Source organism: Oryctolagus cuniculus, chromosome 1, assembly GCF_051225735.1.
Source record: "Oryctolagus cuniculus isolate XC-2025 breed Fujian yellow rabbit chromosome 1, ASM5122573v1, whole genome shotgun sequence".
NCBI lineage: Eukaryota > Metazoa > Chordata > Mammalia > Lagomorpha > Leporidae > Oryctolagus > Oryctolagus cuniculus.
The window spans coordinates 198,353,071-198,369,582 of NC_142867.1; the positions used below are offsets into that span (position 1 = coordinate 198,353,071).

At 43.0% G+C, this 16,512-nt stretch overlaps 1 protein-coding gene across 19 annotated transcripts in view; it reads left to right on the forward strand.

Annotated features, from left to right (window-relative positions):
• UNC13B (unc-13 homolog B) overlaps positions 1 to 16,512 on the forward strand; it is a 267,751-nt gene that overhangs the window by 72,278 nt on the left and 178,961 nt on the right. For 18 of the 19 annotated variants that reach the window (XM_089300153.1, XM_089300158.1, XM_089300170.1 and 15 more), the window contains 3 exons: positions 1,247 to 1,346; positions 11,636 to 11,753; positions 12,842 to 12,965. In XM_089300153.1, the coding sequence (XP_089156279.1) occupies positions 1,247 to 1,346; positions 11,636 to 11,753; positions 12,842 to 12,965 (342 nt within the window). The remainder of the gene's footprint in view (positions 1 to 1,246; positions 1,347 to 11,635; positions 11,754 to 12,841; positions 12,966 to 16,512) is intronic. The other variant, XM_089300200.1, reaches the window with a different exon arrangement.

A 16,512-nucleotide genomic window follows, 5' to 3' on the forward strand; every position in this document is an offset into this window, starting at 1 on the left:
TAACTTGTACTGTGAGCCAAATGAGCTAGATGAAACTTGAAATCCACTTCCTTGTTGTGGATTTCTCCTCAGTTCTTTTCCCTGTCAACAGTTCTCTTACTATGTCTTATTAGATTTACAAATCTTTCTTATATCATCAATTCATTTTATTTTTCCAAACTGCCTGATGGGCTATAACGTAAGTTTAGTAGGTTATAATTAACATCTTAGTAGATTAAATTAGAATAGGAAACATCAGTATATCACTTTTTAAAAAATATTTATTTATTTATTTGAAAGGCAGCATAATGGAGAGAGAGGGAGAAAGGGAAAGGAAGAGAAAGATAGATACTCTCTATCTGCTAACTTACTCCCCAAATGACTGTAACATCCAGGACTGGGCCAGGCCAAAGCAAGGAGCCAAGAGCTCGATTCTGTTCTCCCATATAGATGACAGCGGTCCAAATACTTAGGCCATCATCTGCTGTCTTTGCAGGGACTTTAACATGAAGCTGGATTGGAAGGGGAACAACCAGGATTTAAACCAGCACTCCAATATGGGATGCCTGCATGGCAAGTGACTGCTTGACCTTTGCCACAAGGCCATCCCTGAGTGTATCAGTTCTTTTTTTTTTTTTTTTTTTAAAGATTTTATTTATTTATTTGAGAGGTAGAGTTACAGACAGTGAGAGGGAGAAACAGAAATGTCTTCCGTCTGTTGGTTCACTCCTCAAATGGCCACAACGGCCAGAGCTGTGCTAATCTGAAGCCAGGAGCCAGGTGCTTCCTCCCAGTCTTCCACGTGGGTGCAGGGGCACAAGGATTTGGGCCATCTTCTACTGCTTTCCCAGGCCACAGCAGAGAGCTGGATTGGAAGAGGAGCAGCCGAGACTAGAACCAGTGCCCATATGGGATGGCAGCACCACAGGTGGAGGATTAACCTACTGAGCCACAGCGCTGGCCCCATCAGTTTACTCTTGTATTTTGTGAAGCTTTTCAGTATGTGTGTCTTCTAGGTCATATATAAAATATATTTCCTAAAATTTGGAAGAAGCACCATATTATATCATGATCTTGAAGATAGTGTATAGTTTTATAATATATGCAACTCTATGGTGCCTCAAGTGAAGCTATATTGTACAATATATGGCTTCATTTTTTTCTTCTACATGTAATAGTTTAATTTGGGTGTGACATATTCCAAGGGCCATGTGAGAATGGATAACAAACCTGAGTACTATTAATCTTAACTTTTCATTTTTGTCAGATAAATTTAACACGTATGTGACCCTGAAAGTGCAGAATGTGAAGAGCACAACCGTAGCAGTCCGTGGTGACCAACCTTGCTGGGAACAAGATTTCATGTTGTAAGTACTTTGCAGCGGCTGCATGCCTGCTTGTGCTGTAGTCTTTCTAAGGTCATTGTGTTAAAGGAAACAAAGATTTTGTGTATGTCTAAGATTTATAAGATGTACTAACACTGTTAAATATTTTTGAAAACTTCAGTTCAAGGAATAAGTGACGTTTGTGGTAGGTGAGGTACATTTGTAGTTATTTTCTTTCATGCATTCATAATTAAAAGATGAATGATGAGTGTGAGTACCTCATCAGATTTTCTCACTGGTCAGAATCAGAACTTACTACAGTATTCTTAACATGCTGTTGAAACAGCACTTTGATTTTCTTTGGTTCTCAGAAATCTTTTTGAAGGATGTGGCTATGCATGTGAGATCCTGAACTATTGTCTTTGTAGTTAAGTCATTGACTTTAGAGGATGAATGTTTTTGTGCTCATAATACTTTTGCTTTATGGATTAAAATGTCCCATATTCATTTAATTAACTAAAATGAGTAAACCTTGATAAAATTTTGTATGTAATGGCACAAAATTATTTTTTATCTTTTTTAAACATTTATTTAAAACAGTTACAGAGAGGGAGAGAGAGCGAGTGATCTCCAATCCACTGGTTCACTCTCTAAATGGCTGCAAGTGGCCACGTCTGGGCCAGGCTGAAGCCCGGAGCCAGGTGCTTCATTCAGGTCTCCCACCTGGACTTGAGCCATCTTCCACTGCTCTCCCTTGGGAGACTGGGTTCTCCCAAGGACTTGGGCCATCTTCCACTGCTCTCCCTTGGGAGACTGGGTTCTCCCAAGGACTTGGGCCATCTTCCACTGCTTTCCTAGGTGCATTAGGATGCTGGTGCTGCAGGCAGTGGCTTTATCTACTATACCACGGTGCTGGCCCCCATGTTTTGATTTTTTTAAAAAAATATTTATTTAGAAGGCAGAGTGATAGAGAAACATGGAGAGACAGAGATCTTCCATCTGCTGGTTTACCCCCAAAATGACTACAACAGCCAGGGCTGCTCCAGGTAGAACCTAGAAGCCTGAAATTCCATCCATACCTCTCACATGGATGGCAGGGGCCCAAGCGCTTGGACCATCATCTGCTGCCTTCCCACATGTGTTGGGGAGCTGGATTGGAAGCAAAGCAGCTGGGACTTGAACTGGTGCTCTGATGTGGGATGCTGGCTTTACCTGTGGTGGCTTAGCCCACTGCACCACGACACTGGTGCCAGTATGTTTTGATTTTAAGTTATAGCTTTAGAAACTTGATATTCCCCATTTCCCCCTTAAATTTCAGTGTTCTTTCTCTGCAGAAAATGGGAGAAAAATATAGAATATCACCAGTGCCAGTTTCCTTATCTGTAAAGGTCTGTTTTTCTTCAAGGTTGTACTTGTCCTTTTGGGTGTACGAGGTGGGCGTAAAGAGATCAAAGGAGACCAAGTATTGAAATTGCTGTGGAATTTGAAATTGAAATTACTTTGCAAGTTTTCTAGTGCAGCTCAGAGAAACATAGGGATGATGATTATTTTTGTAGGGAAAGATTCCAGTTCTCTGGGCTTTTAATTTAAGAATATTTCAGGGCCGGCGCCGCGGCTCACTAGGCTAATCCTCCGCCTAGCGGCGCCGGCACACCAAGTTCTAGTCCCGGTCGGGGCGCTGGATTCTCTCCCGGTTGCCCCTCTTCCAGGACAGCTCTCTGCTGTGGCCAGGGAGTGCAGTGGAGGATGGCCCAAGTACTTGGGCCCTGCACCCCATGGGAGACCAGGATAAGTACCTGGCTCCTGCCATCAGATCAGCGTGGTGCGCCTGCCACAGCACGCCGGCCGCGGCGGCCATTGGAGGGTGAACCAACGGCAAAGGAAGACCTTTCTTTCTGTCTCTCTCTCTCACTGTCCACTCTGCCTGTCAAAAAAAAAAAAATTTTTTTTCAGAAAATTTGTGGAAAATAGAAATAAAAGATGAATTTATTTTTGTTTGCAGGTTCTTTAAAAAGTCAATGGAAATGAATATTATGAAAAAAATGGGTTTTCAAAATTTTTGCACCAAAGTAAGCTTATCTTTTAATTTCATTTTAAATGAACTTTTTCAAGTACCTCATAAATTGCTGCTTATCATACCATTTAGGAAGGTTTAGTATAATGGTTAAAGGTAGGATTATGGGGGCATAGGTTAAGACAGTGACAGAAAGTTAGAAAAAAATGTGTAGAAGATGTTGAGGAAGTTGAACCTAAAGATCTGCTTGCATGATTGTGTGAGTGATATGTCACTCACAAGGACAGAGTTAATGGGAGATCAATTATGGACAAGCTTATATTTGAGATTCTTACAGGGCAGGTAATAGGAGAGTTAGAAAAAGCAGTTAGAAATCTGGAACTGGCACTCAGGGAAGAAGTCAGTTGAAGCTATAGGTGGAGATGAGAAAGTTTAGAGAGAGATTGTATATGGTGAGAAAAGCTACTGGGGTAGAGCCTAAAGAGCACCAGCATTTAAAGAGGGGGACAAAGGAGTGAGGGGAGAGGTAGAAGGAGAGCCAGGTGGTGTCATGGAAACCAAAGCAGAACTGAAGCTTCAAAAAGAAGCAGACTGGGAACGGGCATTTGGTGCAGTGGTGAAAACACCACTTGTGATGCCTTCGTATGTCAGAGTGCCTGGCTCAAGTCCTGGCTCCTCCGTTTCTGATCCAGCTCCCTGTTAATTTACACCCTGGGAAGTAGCACTGATGGCTGAAGTACTTGGGTCCCTGCCCCTCAACATGGAAGAACAGATGGAGTTCCAAGCTACTGGCTTTAGCCTGACTCAGTCATGGCTGTTGTGGACATTTGAGGAGTGAACCAGAGAATGGAAGATTGCTTCCCATACTTCTTTTTAAGTTTTACCATATACCTAGCACTTTGGGGTAGACACATAATATAGGACCCAATTCTTTTCTCCAAAAACTTGTAAGCTAGTTGGATGGCTACTCGAAGCTACAAGGTAGGTGACTAACTCAGCCACATTACCACGTGGTTCCAGCTCTGGTGTATAAACCTTGAGATCCTGCTCCCCTCTGACTTCCAGCTAGGTCTAATGATTACTTCCTATACAGCTTTCTGCAGCATGTGAAACGCTGTGATCTGCTGCCTCCCATCCCTACAGCTAGCTTTATTCTTATGTGTTTATTTTCCTATGTCCTATAACACTTCCTTTTCAACCCTTCTGTGATATGCCTGAATTTTCTTCCCTGTCTCCCACATTGAGATGTGTGAATTTTTCCCCTTTTCCCTTTTCCACATGGGTTTTATTAGCTATTTTCTCTACCTTTCTGTTCTTCTTATTCCTTATTCCTTCTATCCTATCCTTTGTAGACTAGCAACTCCATTACTGGTTGCCTATCTTTCTCCCTGATAGCAGTATTTACTATTCATTTTGGCATTTCTCATACTATTTATCTTTAATATTTCTGTATCTTACTTTCAGGACTAGATTATTCGTTTCTTAAGAGCAAAGGGGGGGGGCCAGTGCTATGGCTTAGCAGGTAAAGCCACTGCCTGCAGTGCTGGCATCCCATAAAGGCACAGGTTGTTATAATTGCAATGTAGTTCCCTGCTGGGGCACCTGGGAAAGCAGCAGAGGATGACCCAAGTGCTTGGACCCCTGCACCCACATGGGAGACCTGGAAGATGCTCCTGGATCCTGGCTTTAGATCTGCTGAACTCCAGCCATTGAAGCTCTTTGAGGGGTGAACCAGAAGGATGCAAGATCTCTCTGTCTGTCTGTCTCTGTCTCTCTTTCAGTAACTCTGCCTTTCAAATTAATCTTTTTTTAGAAAAAGGCAAAGCGGACATTTCTACATATTGATGTGAATTTTTCCAGCCCATAGTCTTTTATACACATATGCACTTATACACTTGATTTAGTTAATTAACAGAGAAGAAACTTTACCAGGGCCCTGGGGATGAGTTATAAAAAGACCTGTCAGCTTCTGCATAATTGAGCCTGCTAAGCAAATGTACCTGAAATGAGAGACTTCTTATAGAAAATAACCTCATTGTTTGGGCCTCACTCCCCAGAGAGTTCTTTGAGAAATAGACTTTCATCTTCTCTTTTTCTTTTGCAACTCTTTTTATTTGACTGTATATTAAAATTTTTATTCATTTGAAAAACAGAGAAATGAGAGAAAGAGAGAGAGAGAGAGTGAGAGAGATCTGTCTGCTGATTCACTTCCCAAATCCAGGACAAAGCCAGGAGCCAGAATTTGAAATGGGTCACCCACAAGAGAGATAGGGACTCAAATTCTTGAGCCACTATTTGCTGCCTTCCAGGGTGTGTATTAGCAAGAAGCTGGAAAGTGGGACTGAAATCTTAAAAAAAAAAAAAAAAAAAAAAAAAAAGAGGGGGGGCAGCATTGTGACATAGGGTGTTAAACTGCTGGTTCGAGTCAAGGCTGGTCCACATTTTTTTTTTTTTTTTTTTTTTTTTAAGATTTATTTATCTGAAAGAGCTTTAGAGAGGCAGAGGCAGAGAGAAGCCTTCCATCCGCTGGTTCACTCCCCAAATGATCTCAATGGCTGGAACTCAGCTGAGCTGAAGCCAGAAGCCAGGAGCTTTTTCCAGGTCTCCCACGTGGGTGCAGGGGCCCAAGGACTTGGGCCGTCTTCCACTGATTTCCGAGGCCATGGGAGCAAGCTGGATTGGAATTGGAGCCACGAGGACTCAAACCGGTGCCTATGTGGGATGTTGGCACTGCAGATGTGACTTTACCCACAGTGCCACAGTGCTGGCCCCTGCTGCTCCACTTCTGATCCAGCTTTCTCCTAATGCCCCTGGGAAAGCAGCAGAAAGTGGTCTAGGTGCTTGGGTCTCTGCCACCCACATGGGAGACCCAGATAGAATTCCTGGTTTCTAGCTTCAGCCTGGCCCAGCCCTGGGTGGCATCTGGGGAGTGAAACAGCAGATAGAAGATCTCTGTCTCTCCTCTCTCTCTGTAACTCTGCCTTTTGGATAAATAAGTCTTTTAAAAAAAAGACAAAAACAAAAAACGGAGAGCTGAGATTGGATCCCAGACACCCCAGATCTGGGCATCCCAAGTGGTCACTTAACCTTCTATGCCACATGCTCACCCAAGATTTTCTTCATGTTTACAAGTCAAAAATTTTTTTTTTAAAGATTTATTTATTTATTTGAAAGGCAGAGTTACAGAGAAGGAGAGGCAGAGGCAGAGGGAGTCTATGGGCTGGTTGGCTCCCCAAATGTTTGCAACAGCCAGAGCTGGGCTGGACTGAAGTTAGGAGCCAGGAGCTTCATCCAGGTCTCCTATGTGGGTAGCAAGAGCCCAAGCACTTGGGCCATCTTTCATTGCTTTCCCAGGTGCATTAGTAGGGAGCTGGATCAGAAGTGGAGCAACTAGGATTCCAACCAGCACCCATGTGGGAAACCAGCACTGCAGGCACCAGCTTAATCTGCTAAGCCACAGCACCAGCCCCTCAAGTCAAACTATTAATGACCTCTGGTGTTCTTTAATCTGTTGGCTTGAGATGCTATTTAGGAGTTACTTTGGAAATATTTTTTATGTATCCCCAAGCAATTTTTCTTTTCCCAAATTAAATGAAAGATACATCAGATAGATTTATGAGGTCCTACATATATTTTACAAGACTGATTAATTACCCGAATGAAACTATGAGTTTGTTGGTGCCAGTGCTGTGGCATAGTGGGTAAAGCTGCTACCTGCAGCACCGGCATCCCATATGGGCGCTGGTTCGAGACCCCAGCTGCTCCACTTCTGATCCAGAGCTCTGCTATGGCCTGGGAAAGCAGTAGAGGATGGCCCAAGACTGGCCCCTGCACCCATGTGGGAGACCTGGAGGAAGCTCCTGGCTCCTAGCTTCGGATTGGTGCAGCTCTGGCCGTAATGGCCAGTGGGGAGTGAAACATCAGATGGAAGACCTCTCTTTCTCTTTCTCTTTCTCTTTCTCTTTCTCTTTCTCTTTCTCTTTCTCTTTCTCTTTCTCTTTCTCTTTCTCTTTCTCTTTCTCTTTCTCTTTCTCTTTCGCTCTCGCTCTCGCTCTCGCTCTCGCTCTGCCTCTCCTTCCCTCCTTCTTTCTCTGTTGTAACTTTCAAATAAATAAATAATTTTTTTTAAAGAAACTGAGTTTGTGACAAAGTTGTTTCCCTGCTGTGAACACCTTGGTGTGGCTGGGTTTAGTCATGTACTTTGTGGCTTTAAATAGCTCTGCAGATAGCTTAGAAGTTTTTAGAGACAAGAATTGAGTCCTGGGTCTGGCACTATGCCCCAGTGTGTTAAGCTGCTGCTTGTAGTGTTGGTATCCCATTTGGGGTACTGGTTCTAGTCCCGCTGCTCTACTTCCAATCCAGCTCCCTGCTGTTGCACCTGGGAAAGCAGCAGATGATGGCCCAGGTGTTTGGTCCCCTGCCACCTACGAGGAAGACCCAGAGAAGCTACTGGCTTCTGCCTGGTCCAGACCTGCTGTTGTAGCCATTTGGAGAGTGATCCAGTGGATGGAAGATCTCTCTCTGTCTCTGTCTCTCTGTCTCCTCTCTCTGTAACTCTGCCTTTCAGATAAATACATCTTTTTTTTTTTTAATTGGTTCCTATATTGTGTGTCTAATCCAGTATACCGGGTATATGTATTGTAAGTACTGGGACATATTATTTCAATAGATAGATAAACTCAACACATTCTGGGCTCTATTGTATTTATATAAAGGAGACATTTTTTTCTTTGCATATTTTTAACAAAGCTGACATGAATTCTTTGGTTATAAATTCACATTCCAAATGTTTGAGTCTGGAAGCGTTATCTTGTATTACAATAGGAAAGCCACACTTTCTTTTTTTTATTTTAATTTAATTTAATTTATTTTATTAAGACTTATTTATTTATTTGAAAGTCAGAGTTACACAGAGAGAGGAGAGGCAGAGAGAGAGAGAGGTCTTCCATCCGATGGTTCTCTCCCCAGTTGGCTGCAACGGCCGGAACTGCGCTGATCTGAAGCCAGGAGCCAGGAGCTTCTTCCAGGTCTCCCAAGTCCTTGGGCCATCTTCTGCTTTCCCAGGCCATAGCAGAGAGCTGGATTGAAAGTGGAGCTGTCGGGACTAGAACCAGCGTCCATATGGGATGCCGGTGCTTCAGGCCAGGGCGTTAATCCACTGTGCCACAGCGCCAGCCCCACCAAGCTTTCCTTAAACTGATTTTTAAAAAGAATAATTTTATTTGAAAGGCAGGAGAGTCAGAGAGAGAGAGATCAATCGATCGATCGATCAATCTATCTGTCATCTTCTGGTTCACTCCCCAAATATAACAACCAAGACTGGGTCAGGCCAAAGCCAGGAGCCTGGAACTCCATATGGGTCTCACTCATGGGTGTCAGGAACTCAAGTACTTGAGCTAGCACTTGCTGCTTCCCAGGGTTCACATTAGCTGGAAGCTGGATCAGAAGCTGAGTAGTTGGAACTCTAACTAGGTACCTCAATATGGGATGTGGGCATCTCCGGTGGAGAATTAAGCCACTACACCAAATACCTGGTCCCAAGCTGCTGCGGCTGCTGCCTTTTTTTTTTTTTTTTTTTTTTAAAGATTTATTTATTTATTTGAAAGAGTTACAGAAAGGGAAGGAGAGACAGATCTTCCATCTACTGATTCGCTCCCCAAATGGCCGCAATGACCAATTTGGGCCAGCTGAAACTGGGAGCCAGGAGCTTTTTCTGGGTCTCCTACATTGGTTCAGGGGCCCAAGAACTTGGGCCATCTTCTGCTTCTTTCCCAGGTATATTAACAGGGAGCTGGATTGGAAGTGGAACAACAAGGACTGGAACCATCACCCAGATGGAATGTCGGCGCTGCAGGCCTTGGCTTTAACCCACTGCGCTACAGTGCCGGTCCTGTCAAGCTCTCTCTCCTTTTTCTTTTTTTTTTTTTTAATTAAACATGAATTTGAAACTTCTGTTTGTGATGAATAGCTGTTTTCCCAAGAATGCCTTTCTACTTTTTCTGCTGAAATTTGCCTTTTCTTGTCTTCCTTTCCTTTCTCCTGATATCAATCAGGGCTTTCTGGAGAATGTTTTTGTCATTAACATAAGTATCTGCATGTTCCCCTTAAGGCTGTGGTTCTGTTTGAATGAGTCCTTCCAAATAGAAGGACACTTAACTATGTATGGCATTGCTTTTGTGTGATGGCTATCTGGCTCTTTCTAGAAGATTTCTTTTCAAATATTTTTTCTTTCATCATTAAAGGAAAATAATAGTATTTATCATTGTCCTGTAATAATTTTGTTTAAATGATGGTGTCCAGTTTAATAGATAATGACTAATGGGTTCTCCAGGGGCTGAGTGGTGTGAGGCGGCACAGTCCATTCTCACACCTGCTTCTCACCACATGTTCCCACCAAACTTTGTTCTCAGTGATGCTTTTACTTCTGCTTGGAGTTGTTTTTGTGAATCTAATACAGGAAACTTATCTTTACTAGATGTTCCCTGTATGCAGCCCATAGATAGAAGTTAGGCAGTGCTATTATTAACGATGAAACATAAAACTGTTGCCTAAAGGTGGAAATTATAGGCAGGCAGGCTGGCCTGGCAGTAATTACCTCAAGCCTTCACCTCATTTTTTTTTTGGTGGAGCTACATTAGTCTAACCCTGATTGTACTTTTATATTTTATTTATTTTGTTTTTTTTTTTTTAAATATTATTTATTTGAAAGGCAGAGTTAACAAAGAGCAGGAGGCAGAGAGAGAAAGCGAGAGAGAGCGAGAGAGAGGTCTTCATCCACTGATTCACTCCCCACCTGGAGCTGCGCCATTCCAAAGCCAGGAGCCAGGAGCTTCTTCTAGGTCTCTTATGTGGGTGCAGGGGCCCAAGGACTTGGGCCATCTTCTACTGCTTTCCCAGGCCATAGCAGAGAGCTGGATCGAAAGTGAAGCAGCCAGGACTCCAACCAGTGCCCATATGGGATGCCAGCACTGCAGCTGGCGGTTCTACCCGCTATGCTACAACACCAGCTCCCCAATTGTATTTTTTTTTTTTTTGACAGGCAGAGTGGACAGTGAGAGAGAGAGAGAGACAGTGAGAAAGGTCTTCCTTTGCCGTTGGTTCACCCTCCAATGGCCGCCACGGCTGGCGCGTTGCGGCTGGCGCACCGCGCTGATCCGATGGCAGGAGCCAGGTACTTATCCTGGTCTCCCATGGGGTGCAGGGCCCAAGCACTTGGGCCATCCTCCACTGCCCTCCCTGGCCACAGCAGAGAGCTGGCCTGGAAGAGGGGTAACCGGGACAGAATCCGGCGGCCCAACCAGGACTAGAACTCGGTGTGCCAGCGCCGCAAGGCAGAGGATTAGCCTAGTGAGCTGCGGCGCCAGCCCCCAATTGTATTTTTAAAGAACAGACTGACAAAAGCACTTGTCTTCTTTTTCCCAGCTTCATTGAGGTGTGATTGTGTACAAAAATGCACATAATTAGTGTGTACAATTTGATATGTTTGGGCATATGTATTATTACCATTGCTGTAAGGTAATAAATATGCATCACTTCCATTAGTTTCCTTGTATTCCCCCACCACCACCACCACTGGGGGTACAAGTGCTGGCCGTAGCAGCCATTTGGGGAGTGAACTAACGGAAGGAAGACCTTTCTCTCTGTCTGTCTCTGTCACTGTCCATGACTCTACCTGTCAAATAAAAATAAAAAGATTTATATACTTATTTGCAAGTCAGAGTTACACAGAGAGAGGAGAGGCAGAGAGAGAGAGAGAGAGAGAGAGAGAGAAGTCTTCCATCCTATGGTTCACTCCTCAATTGGCTGCAACGGCCGGAGCTATGCTGATCCAAAGCCAGGAGCCAGGAGTTTCCTCCTGGTCTCCCACATGGGTTCAGGGGCCCAAGGACTTGGGCCATCTTCTACTGCTTTCCCAGGCCATAGTAGAGAGCTGGATTGGAAGTGGAGCAGCCGGGTCTTGAACCGGCGCCCATATGGTATGCCGGTGCTTCAGGCCAGGGTGTTAGCCTGCTGCGCCATAGCGCTGCCCCCCCCCCCCAATAAATTTTTAACTGCACAATACCTTATTGTTAACTCTAGGCACTATGCTGTATAGTAGGTCTCTAGAACTTTACTCATCTTATATAACTATAATGAAGCCATTTTTCTATGAATACTTTATATAAGTTTCTAGGAACCTAAGGGATGATTGCAACATTATGGGACATTCTGAGTTTCCCTGCAGACAAAATCCTGATGAGAACATAACCAGGGTTTAGCAAAACAGTATCTTTTATGTTATCTGGCTTTCCTCAAAGGACTTTCTTCTTTTCTTTAGTGAGATTAGTCGCCTGGACCTGGGTCTGAGTGTGGAGGTATGGAACAAAGGACTGATCTGGGACACCATGGTGGGCACCGTGTGGATTGCACTGAAGACTATTCGTCAGTCGGATGAGGTCAGTCAGTGCACTGTCTATTGGAGGTGTGATTGGATTGTGGCCCTGCTCTCCCCATCCTAGCTCCATTTCAGTTGATGTTCATCCATGCATCTGAGATTACTGTTCCCTTTCTAATGAGAGAACATGTGACTTGTCTATTCCTAACACTTAAGTGGGGACTTTAAGTCTGATCTTCCCTATGTCCTATGAACTCAGAGGTACCGGAATAGCTCTCTAGCCTTGTCAGGTAGATTGCCCTCTGAGTGTGCGTGTTTACTAGGTTACCTGTAGTTTCTGCCCAGGGAGGAGTCCCTTTAGGCTTCCTTAGTCAACTAGCTGTGTTCTATTTTGTTTAGTTGAATCATCTATCTGAAGGGAGCTAGTTTCAGTCTTTTTCTTCCACAGGTAACTCTATCAGAGTTTAAGAAACTACCAGGTTTGGCAATTGGTATTCATGATGTCTCTATACATTATTTCTAGGACTAAATTTCTACCCCACATCCGAAATTAGAGCATAACTCAGCATCATTTCCCCAGAGACATTCATGTTGGCTATGGACAGAATCTAGTATATTCCTATTTGGTTTTATCGTGGGCCTCGGCTTTTCTCTGAGAGAATAAGTCGAGGGTCTTGCCTCTGTTTTCTGTACTTCTTTTAGTTTAGAGTCTCTATCTCCTAAGCAGGTGAATAGTTCATTTTCATTGCAGCCTCAGTTCAGTTCTATCTGACTGTAATGTTAGTAGCTCTTCACTGATTAGAAGCAGTGATATATATCTTTAAGTGACACAATCATTAGGAATTTTGCCAAATTAAATATTGATTTCATGGAAATGCTAAATTTTAGAATTTGTACTCCAGAAACTCGCTCTTCATTGGGCTTGCAGAAAGCTGAGCACAGTGAAACCTGCTTTCCCCATCAAAGAGAAAAGAGAGGCCACATGCAGCAGAGGCAGGTGGTGACAGTGACGTGTTTGCCTTCATATCTCAAGATATGAGTGGCCCCCAGGAGCTCTTAACAAGGAACTTCAGAGAAAAACTCCTGGTTCTTGAACCATGAGGGGAACCAACACAGATTAAAGTTTAATCTTAGATCTTTGTTTCCTAGGAAGGGCCTGGGGAGTGGTCTACATTGGAGGCAGAGACATTAATGAAAGATGATGAGATCTGTGGAACTAAAAACCCAACTCCTCATAAAATTTTGCTTGATACAAGATTTGAGTTGCCTTTTGGTGAGTCAGATTTTAAAAACTGCTTAATGTTTGTTAGCATATTGTTTGGATTTGTTTGCTAGTTGTCTCATTGATTTGTATTTTGTCTCTTCAACCATCTCCTTTGAAGGAATTCTGTCTTCACTCACTCTGTTCCTGTACCACCTGGTTCAGGAAATAGTGCAACATATACTCTATAATGCTGCTCCTTAAAGAACCATGCTACAAAGCATTCTTTTCAAGTCTTTGGTTTTCTGTGACTATTTAAATGACTAATGAATTATAATATCTGCTTATTCAATTTATTCTTTTGAAAATATTTCTGATTTTTTTGAAGTGACTGTATTTGTGATTTGCTAGCTTAAACACTGCATAATAATGCTAAATAGAATAGTAAATTTAGAATTTAAAATGAAAAAATATATACACATATGTAAAAAATTCAAATAAAGGGGGCCGGTGCTGCGGCGCAGTGGGTTAAAGCCCCAGCCTGTGGCGTGTGCATCCAATATGGGCGCCGGTTCGAGTCCCAGCTGCTCCATTTCTGATCCAGCTCTCTGCTGTGGCCTGGGAAAACAGGAAGATGGCCCACATTCTTGGGTCCCTGCACCCTTGTGAGAGGCCAGGAGGAGGCTCCTGGCTCCTGGCTTCAGATCAGCTCAGTTCTAGCCATTACGGCCATTTGGAGAGTGAACCAGTAGAATGGAAGACTACTTTCTCCCTCTCTCTGCCTCTCTCTGTAACTCTGTCTTTCAAATAAATAAAATAATTCTTGGCCAGCGCCGCGATTCACTTGGCTAATCCTCCCTCCGCCTGCGGCACTGGCACACCGGGTTCTATTCCTGGTTGGTGCCGGATTCTGTCCCAGTTGCACCTCTTCCAGTCAGCTCTCTGCTGTGGCCCGGGAGTGCAGTGGAGGATGGCCCAAGCGCTTGGGCCCTGCACCCCATGGGAGACCAGGGGGAAAGTACCTGGCTCCTGGCTTCGGATTGGTGTAGCTCCGGCCGTAGTGGCCATTTGGGGGTGAACCAACGGAAGGAAGACCTTTCTCTCTGTCTCTCTCTCTCTCTCACTGTCTAACTCTGCCTGTCAAAAAAAAAAATTTCTTTAAAAAATTCAAATAAAGGAATGTATATAGATAAAAACTTGGGTTTCTTCTTTTTTTTTTTTTTAACTTTATTCAGTCTCCTTTGCATTTTCCAGAGATGAACCACTGTTGTAAGACACATAACATTTGTTATCTGAAAACTTATTTTGGCAAAATTTGGATCATACTGTGTGCTACATCAAATGTGATGTATCATGTTGTATAAACTAGTTAACATAGGAGCTGGCGCTGTTGGAGTGTAGTGGGTGAAGCCGCTGCCTGGAATGCCAGCATCCCATATGAGCACCGGTTCAAGTGCCGGCTGCTGCACTTCCTATCTAGCTCTCTGCTATGGCCTGGGTAAGCAGTAGAAGATGGCCAAAATCTGGGGCCCCTGCACCCACATGGGAGATCTGGAAGAAGCTCCTGGCTCCTGGGTTTGGATCGGTGCAGCTCTGGCTGTTGCAGCCAATTGGGCAGTGACAGCAGATGGAATACCTCTCTCTCTCTCTCTCTCTGCCTCCCTTTCTCTCTGTGTGTATCTCTGACTTTCAAATAAATAAACAAATCTTAAAAAATAAGCTAGTTAACCTATACATTGGATGTTGTTCCATATTACATTTTAAGATTTATTTTGCTGATCTGAACAGCTGTCTACCATAATTTATCCAAATAATCCTGTATTAATTGACATGTAGATTACTTCCAGTTTTTTTGACATTACATGTTGTAACTAACAGCTTTGTATATCTGTGCCCTTTTATGAGTCTGGGATAAATTCCTTGAAGTATAATTGCTGGGTAAGAGAGTATGTATCTTATTACTTTTCTTTTCTTTTTTTTTTAAGATTTATTTATTTATTTGAAAGTCAGAGTTACACAGAGAGAGAAGGAGAGACAGAGACAGAGAGAGAGAGAGAGAGGTCTTCCATTTGCTGGTTCACTCTCCAGTTGGCTGCAACAACTGGAGCTGCGCCAGTCAGGAGCCAGGAGCCTCTTCCAATTCTCCCAAATGGGTGCAGGGGCCCAAGGACTTGGGCCATCTTGTATTGCTTTCCCAGGCCATAGCAGAGAGCTGGATCGGAAATGGAGCAGCCAGGACTTGAACTGGCGCCCATATGGGATGCCAGCACTGCAGGTGGCGGCTTAACCCGCTACGCCACAGCACTGGCCCTTATTACTTTTCATAGATACTGTAAGTTACTTGTCAAAAATTTTAGACCAATTTATACTCTTATCAACTGTGTCTGAGGATTATCTAATTCTGCATTCTTTGCCAGTGTTTTAAATTTCCCTATTTTCACGTAAGTCTTATGGTTTTAATTGATAGCTTGTTTTAGTTGAATTATGTTAGTGTGAACAGTAAAAATTGAAATTAAACTATTGATAGTCACATATACTACTGTTGTTGGTTTATGATTTCATTATATTGATGTCTTGTATTCTATGATGATATAAGCAAAAATGACATGATTTTCCAGCTAGTTCAGAATTAACTGAACTCAGAACCAGTGATACTTCAGGAAAATAGAAAGGAATACTTTCTTATGAAACTTTAGGCCAAGAAAAGCAATTGGAGTTTCTGCTGTTGTAAGCTAGTTGCTAGTATTCTTTGTGTTTTATTCTTGGCTGTACCAAACAGGAATGGAATTTCCATCTTGTTGAAGTGGGATAGGAAATGAGGAGTGGGATATTGTTTCAAAAAGCACAGCCATTCTCACCAAATTTTAGTGGATTTTCTTGAATAAATATTTCTTCATTACAGTGTTCCTTTAGGAACATTCCCAGAGACTATAAATGATTATGGTTTTTATGTATATAATTTATGCCGGCTTCACTAGGGAGCAACTGTGGCTCTACTCCTACTTTCATGTGGAAGTTCCGTCTCTCAGTGCCTTTTAGACAAACATTCCTCTATTTCAATACTGCATGGCTTGTGTTCTGTCATAGGTAGCACTATACATTTCTATCTAGATTCTGAGTTTGAGAGCATTGTTTATCTTGAGTTTGAGGTCATTGGCATTTACTTGATACATAATAAATGCCTAGAGGTGGGCGTTTGGTGTGGTGGTTAAGATACTGCTTGAGATAAGTACATCTCATGTCAGAGTCCTGGGATTGAATCCTGGCTCAGTTCCTGATTCCAGCTTCCCGCTAATGTGCACTGTGGGAAACAACAGGTGCTTTGGTCCCTGCCACCCACAGGGAATCCTGGATTGGCTTCTGTATCCCACCTAGCTCAATGCCAGCTATTGTGGGCATTTGGGGAAGTGAACTGGTAGATGAGAGTTCTCTGTCTGTCCCTACATTTCAAAATAAATAGTTAAAAAATGCCCAATAAATGTTTGAATAAATAGGTAAAATCTCAGAAAGGTAAAATTTTATTTGATTGAAGTTAATATGAATGTGCTAAGCTTTGGCCTCTGTGATAATCACACTTGGGATATAGTGGTTTTTATTTTTAATTTTTTTTTTTTTTTTT